The following is a 7,876-nucleotide window of genomic DNA, read 5'->3' on the forward strand; positions in this document are numbered from 1 at the left end:
AGAGGACAAAGGAACAGAGACACAGTCAGATGAAGAGACAGAGAGAGAAAAGATAGAAAGAAAGGAAGGAAGGAATAAAAAGCGAGAATCATGGATGAAAGAGGGGTACAGACAGTCAGACAGACACATAGTCAGCCTGAGATAGAGCGACAGAGAAGTTAACCAGTCGGGTAAACATTCTAAACTATATATTGATAGATGCACTTTAAAACCATATTTTATATGACTTTCACTAAACAACAAAAATACTTGAAATATTGAAGCTTTAAAATAATTTTTGTTTGAAATGTTTTCAAAAAATTTAGGATTGGCGGCTTAACTAGGGTCGGTCGGGTTAACACCTTTTTTGTCCTAACTGCATTTGGAATTTAAACTAAGACTCCCATAATGACAATTCGTACGCTTACAGAGAACGAGAGAGAGAGAGAGAGAGAGAGAGAGAGAGAGAGAGAGAGAGAGAGAGAGAGAGAGAGAGAGAGAGAGAGAGAGAGAGAGAGAGAGAGAGAGAGAGAGAGAGAGAGAGAGAGAGGGGGGGAGGGAGGGAGGGGAGAGAGGAGGGAGGGAGGGAGACAGAGGGAGAGAGAGAGAGAGAGAGAGGGGGAGGAGGGAGGGAGGGGGAGAGAGGAGGGAGGGAGGGAGGGAGGGAGATAGAGAGAGTGAGGGAAGGAGAGAGAGAGGAGGGAGGGAGGGAGGGAGAGGAAAGAGGGAGGGAGGGAGGGGGAGAGAGAGAGAGCTTACAGGTAGCAAAATAGCGATAAAATTAAACTACGTTGTAAATCAAATTTCTGCCACTAGTGTATCATACGAAAAAGTTTTTCATTTTTCAACAAGCTAAACACGCGTTTTATCTCAAAATACGATACTTATTTGTCACCAAGTAATTCATTACGTATATGTTGTGTTCTCCGTAAACCTGCTGCCTCCGTTGCTCATTCCAGACTCAGTCGCGGATCTTTTTCGGCTTCAAGATTTGTTCGGTAATTTACACACAGGTTGGAAGTGCAGTGCGCTTCCAAAACAAACACATTCGATTATGTAGATAATATTTGTTCCTCCTATCGAAGTTATAAAGATTATTTCCTATCTAGTCTCCGAGAAGTTTGAATTCGCTTTATGTAGTACTTGTGAATTCCCTCAGTGGCATAATCTATCAGGTGTAAACATACAAGGTAGTCCGGCGACGTGAACAAAACGAGACCGCAGCTAATAAACTTAAGCACAGTAAACATGAAATTACCGGGATTGAATCTCAGGGACTGATTTGTTAGAAAATACAAGTAGTTTCAATCACCCAAACCTTCACTGGTATGGAACATATCATGTTTTTTTTGAAGAAATTTGTTTGTTCGCCATTTTTGTTTTCAAGGCAATCGTCGATTTCAACAGAGTTCACAGACTTGTGTTTGGCGGCCATTTTGAATTTTGGTCAAATTAGTAAGGTTTAGAAAATAATATTGTATGTGAACCGTTTATAAATACAAATTGTTTATAATAAAAATAAATTCGAGTTTTCTAGCTTGAATGAAGCAACCGCAACAGTTTTAGATTTTTAATCTGAGGTTCACACTATCTTAAATCAGAACAGATTCCGATCAGATTTTGATCGGAATGAGATAATTTGATACAATGGAAACCAGTCGAGTAGTAACAAAAACCGTCTGGCTCGACAGAATTTTTATTCATCCTTGCTCTTTTCTTCCGTTTGCCTGACAAAAATCTTACCAGCATTGCTATATTTTATTTGTGAGTTACCATTATCTTAGAAAATCGTCGCCAAATCTTAGAGTTTTCACAATATTACTGGATCGTCGACTTTTTCCAGACATGTCATTGGCTAACAGTACAGTTTGAATAACGTGTTTGTCACATAGAATTGTCTTCATTTACTTCTTGTACATCTCATCAAACTCTCCTGGCAATATTGTGACCGACAGGAATCTTACCTTGGGGGATGAAGTAATTAAAAAAAACTTAAAGTAAAATGAAATAAAATTCCAACTTACTAACCCTATTTTCTTAAGTCATGTTATCGGAAACGAACTTTTTATTTTAGTTTGCCTAATCTTGTAAATACATCGTATATAGTCACTTAGGAACAGAACTTTTGAAATGACTGCGACGTTGGAAGCCGCCACACCGACCCTTGATCATGCAATTGTGTTACTTACGTTTACCCCGGACAACCAAAAGAAGCGGTTACTGTATACTATGAGTTGACTCCAATTCTGGGCACAGGCTAAGAGTGCATATTTTGAGAATACTTGCAAGTGTTGTGAATGTTAGCGCTGTGGCGGTTTCTCTCCAAAAACTGTCCGCGTTCCTAAATGTAACTTTATTTTACACCAAGAAATACTAGAGCGTGTTTTAAAACACAGATCACCAATTGCTATTGTTACGAACAGTGACTGGCAAAACTGGTATATATGTCCGTAAATTGATAAAATCCTTCGCCGTGTTGGGACCTCTTTATCCGCGTCTCTGTCCGTTTTTAATCTAATACGCGTGTCATCTCTGGAAAGGTTTGATACACTATGCGAGATGGTATTGCAATGGGTTCCGACGCCCAATAGTTTTGTCGCTATTGGTACGGTGTCTGAGCTATGAGACTCATCACGCTAACACTGAACATAAACCATCGCGTGATCAAGGCAAGTAGAAGCGGTGTCAAACCTCGCAATATTTCACACTTATTGTACCAATTGCGACTATATTCCGCTATCTGTGCAAAAATTAATACTTTCTTAATAAATACTCGACTCTGAAATCAGTATCTTGTCGACGATACCCAAGAGAACTCATAACATTCGACCTTGTCTTTTTTCTGAAAATGTATTTCATACGGAACGTAACTTTATCGAACACGTCACACTGATTGAAAACTCGCGACGTACGTCACTTCGACGATAGGTCCGCCAATGCAAAAACGTGGTATGGCAACGTATTACCCTCCACTTTTCATAAACTGTCCGTATTTATCAGAGTATTAACTAAAATATTCGGCAACAATTGGATATATTCTGGAGAGAGAGAGAGAGAGAGAGAGAGAGAGAGAGAGAGAGAGAGAGAGAGAGAGAGAGAGAGAGAGAGAGAGAGAGAGAGAGAGAGAGAGAGAGAGAGACAGACAGACAGACAGACAGACAGACAGACAGACAGACAGACAGAGACAGAGACAGACAGAGACAGAGAGAGAGAGACAGAGACAGACAGAGAGAGAGAGAGAGAGAGAGACTGACTGGCGGACGCACGGACAGGGACAGATGTCTATGTACAGGTAGCCGACATATCGCATTTCCTTTATTTCCCTAGCTAAAGTCACTTCAACACGAAATCCATACAACCCCCGAATTAACGTCGTGTATCCTCGGATTTGTGGCAAGCTGAACCAACTAATTAGAATATTCCAAGCCGATTTTTTTCCAAATTTCAATCACGAAAGCTTGCCTTCTCTTACATCAAGCAATACACTCAATAATTATATCTTGAAATATTATTAACTTTTCAGGTTTCGTTGACCCGTGCGTGTTCAGTGAAAATCTGTTGGGTTGGGTCATTGATTTAGCGTTTAAATTATTATGGGTGACCCGTCAATCGAGCTCACCCCACGATACTTGACCTCTCGCTCTAAGTTTATCATTGTTCATAAGCACGGCTTTATTCTCACGTGCATATATACATAAAAACGTCCATCTCCAAAACCGCACCGTCAAAAATCACGTGAAACAAAAACTTATTTCTTTAATTCAAACATTTTCGCATCACGTGAAAGCTTGCACATACAGTATAAAAATGCAGGAATATGCTGTCGGGGTTTCAGAGCAGTTTTTGGCTACCGCGGTCTCAGATTGTTTTAACTCGCTATACACTTGTTTAGGCGTCGTGAGACATCGTGGGCCTTCGTTCTATTCAGCCGCGGATTCTCTACTTTTTTAGCTTCTGAAATTTAGAGTCACCATGCTCGGCACTGCTCAAGTTGGCGGGATTTTGCAGACTGCGTTGCAGACTGTCGACGTTACCGCGGTGTTAATAGGTCTCGTGGTCATGATCATAGCATCATGGTTTATCCAGAACTACGGACCCATGTCAAATTATCGAAATGGTAAAAAGATGCCACCACGACCTCCAGTGTTACCAATTATTGGTAATCTGCATCTGATATTTAGTCGTTCACCCTGGAAGGATATGATGACGGTCGCGAAGAAGTACGGCAATGTGTACAGAATGCAACTCGGTACGAAAGAAGTAGTGGTTCTGAATGGCTATGATGAGATCAAGCAGGCTTTACTTCGTCAACAAGAACACTTCAGTGAAAGACCCGTCAACATCCAGACTGAAATCCTAGCCCACAATGGACGAGGTGAGGATTCATTTCCCTCCGAAATATCGCCCACAAATTATAACTTTTTGAAAGTATTTGTCACTTTATGCCTTTATTTTGACACATACCATCAACATAATTGTTCGAGAGTACGTTGCTTTCAAAATTTTGAGAAATCCTTGTCCGAGATAAGACTTGCGCAGTTTTCAAGTTTAGTAGTTTTTCATTTCCCTCCAATTTTTCGGCCACAAATTACACATTTTTTGAAACTATTTGCTAGATTTTGTCTTCATTTTGACTTGGAACTATCAACATAATGGTTCTCAAATGAGTTACTATCAGAATGTTTTATTTTTTTTTAAATCCCAGCCTATAATGAACAGTGTAAGATTTACGCAGTTTTGTAATTTTTCCTTTCCCTCCAAAAGTTTGACCACAAAGTACATCTTTTTGAAAAAAAAATGTGATTTCGCCTCTTTATTTTGATTTGAAATTAGCGAAACAATAGTTCCTAAAGAGAAACTCTAAAGATTTTGAGAAATCATTGCCCACAATCATGAAGCGGTAAGACTTGCGCAACTTTTGTCGTCAGGAGCGACTAACATGTCAAAACAATGATCTCATTGCCTTGTCATAGAATAGATTAATGACAGTATATGACGATGTCATTTATGTTAATTATCCACGATGACGTCATGGTTCACTTGCGTCCAATCACATGGTGACATCATTAATTAATAATTGAAACCCACGTTACGTAAATACGTTTTTAAGTTTTGATAATACGTACAGTTGTTGAAAGGAGTTTAAGTTATCATCTCGATCTGGGAGGTAAGCTGGCATGGAGAACCACACTGTTGAATTATTCCTGAGTGTTTGTGTGTTCTCGGTACGACGGTGACTTTGAATGTGGTGTCTATAGTTGACTGAACGTTCGCTACAACATCTGGTGTAATGAGAAGAACAATGGCACTGGTGAGTGTAGCGACACACCAAACAGAGCCAGTGAACACTAACATGAAAAGGGCTGTAATTATAAAATTGAGACGCTGCATATCATTAGACGAGTTCAAGATAAAATTGGTTTGCGACCCGTTTGCTAAAATGTCCACGTTACGTCGGTGCAATGCCTGCCCTAACGTTTCGTATACTTAGATGGTGCAGTGCATTGCCAGCAACGTACGCTAAAGGACCGCAAACCACTTTTACCCTAAACGCCCATACCTTGGGGATCCCGTGGCACCAATATCACAAACCTGATACTATTTTGTATTTTTATTCGTCTTTACAGGAACTCTCCACTCCGAGGGACTCAGATGGCACGAACAGAGAAAATTTACCCAGCGTATGGTACGTGATTTTGGTTGGGGTAAAACAGAACAATTCGCCAAAGCAATCGAAAATGAAATTCAGATTGTCATGAAGGAATTGATCGATCCTAAAAAAGGAGCTGGATTCGACATCGGTACAATGTTTCAATACGCCGTCTGCAACGTCCAAAATACGTTCGTCTTTGGACAAAGATTCGAATACACAGATAAGGACGCCCTAGAATTTATGGACGCCCTCAACGGTTTCTCAACCGACACCAATCCCGCAGGAGTGATGACGCTACTCCCTCTTCTAACCAAAGTTCCTTTCGGTGCCGCCAAAAGAGTCCTCGATCACATCTTCACCGCAAGAAAATTTGCTCGCAATCAGATCAAAAAGAAAAAGGGGATCCGCGATAGATTAGGCAAGAAATACAAACCTGAGAAAAAGAGCTATATTGATGTATACCTGGACGAGTGCGAGGCACAGAAAGACCGCCCTGAACTTGACTTCAATGAAGAATCCGTCATTATCGCCGTGTTGGACGTGTACTTCGGAAACCAAACTGTTGGTGACGTGCTGGCATGGGCTTTACTCATGATGGTGCAAAACCCTGAAAGCCAAAGAAAAGTGCAGGCAGAACTCGATCGTGTTGTTGGACGTGACCGCGAACCTAACGTCGCAGACAGACCACAATTGCATTACGTTGAGGCCGTTCTCTTAGAGCTAATTCGTATACGTCCAATATCGCCATTCGGAATCCCACACATGACGAGCGAAGACAGTAGTTTGTATGGTATGCATATTCCCGCCAAAACCTACATCCTTACCAACTTCTGGTCCGTGCAAGGAGATGAAAAGTTCTGGACAGACGCCGAGAGATTTATTCCAGAGAGAAATATTGATGAGAATGGAGAATTTAAACAGCACAGCCACGTCTATCTGCCATTTGGAATTGGTAAGTCAATCACTTCCTTGTAATTTGAAACAAAGATTAAGAGCAAGTGAACACCAATGTCTTTCAATAAGTATTATGTAGTCTGTGCTTGAGAGAGAGAGAGAGAGACAGAGAGAGAGAGAGAGAGAGAGAGAGAGAGAGAGAGAGAGAGAGAGAGAGAGAGAGAGAGAGAGAGAGAGAGAGAGAGAGAGAGAGAGAGAGAGAGAGAGATTAGACAAAGCGAAAGAGAAAGGGCGACAGAGAAAGGAAGACAAGAGACATACATACATACATACATACATACATACATACATACATACATACATACATACATACATACATACATACATACATACATACATACATACATACTGTCTATCTATCTGTCTGTCTGTCTGTCTGTCTGTCTGTCTGTCTGTCTGTCTGTCTGTCTGTCAGCCTGACTGACTGCTTGCAGGCAGGAAGGCAGGCAGGTAGAAAGACAGGCAGACAGACAGACAGTGAATAATACGACCCAACGTTAACTGCAAATTGACTTGACTTTTCACTAACAAACTATTTGTATGTATATGTTACAGGTCCACGTTCCTGTCTCGGACAAGCTCTTGCTAGAGCCGAATTGTTCCTGTTCTTCTGTACCCTCCTTCATCGCTACAACTTCACAATGGATGACGACCTTGGCAACAAGCAGTCCATCGGTATGACGCAGATTAGACCATATAATATCAGCGCCAAGAGAAGAGTTCGTTAAAATGATGATGGCGACTCATCAAATGACTGATTCGATGTTACGCCACTTACTTTTGCCAATTTTGGTATACAAGTGAAATAATCGAGGACTCTATGTGACAACCGGACTTTAGATATTGTCACGTGATATTTCGGGGATAGGGTAGACTTTAACCAAAGACGGACGCATTACTAATTTGCATAATTGCAAGAAAGTGACACTGAAATTCAAGAGTTGTTCTTGATCTGCACATGCGTGTTACACTCTTTGTATCATTTCCAATAATTATATTTTACAATCGGACATGATTTTTACAGATATTCATAAATCCACTTCCGAAAATAATACATACTCATAATCATCATGCACTCCGTGTAAATATCGTTATTGAAAAACAAGAACAAAACGTACCAACAAAGAAAAATGTGTAAAAACAATGGAATAAAGTAAAGACAAACTCCGTCGAGTGGTGGCGCTGTACGTAGTCAGCTATTTACATATTGCATGCCTTGTCATTGAAATGTTGAACTTGAAATCATTCAATTTATTTGTAAAATTATATTCGGTAATTTTGGGGCCTATT

At 40.5% G+C, this 7,876-nt stretch overlaps 1 protein-coding gene across 1 annotated transcript; it reads left to right on the forward strand.

The window, feature by feature from the left end:
- The first annotated feature begins 3,951 nt into the window (after positions 1–3,951).
- LOC144449981 (cytochrome P450 2J2-like) lies at positions 3,952–7,314 on the forward strand. The gene is made up of 3 exons (XM_078140547.1): positions 3,952–4,354; positions 5,607–6,584; positions 7,142–7,314. Exons 1-3 carry the CDS (start codon positions 3,952–3,954, stop codon positions 7,312–7,314), a joined length of 1,554 nt encoding a protein of 517 aa, XP_077996673.1.
- The last annotated feature ends 562 nt before the right edge of the window (positions 7,315–7,876 follow it).

This window comes from Glandiceps talaboti, chromosome 19 (genome assembly GCF_964340395.1).
Source record: "Glandiceps talaboti chromosome 19, keGlaTala1.1, whole genome shotgun sequence".
NCBI lineage: Eukaryota > Metazoa > Hemichordata > Enteropneusta > Spengelidae > Glandiceps > Glandiceps talaboti.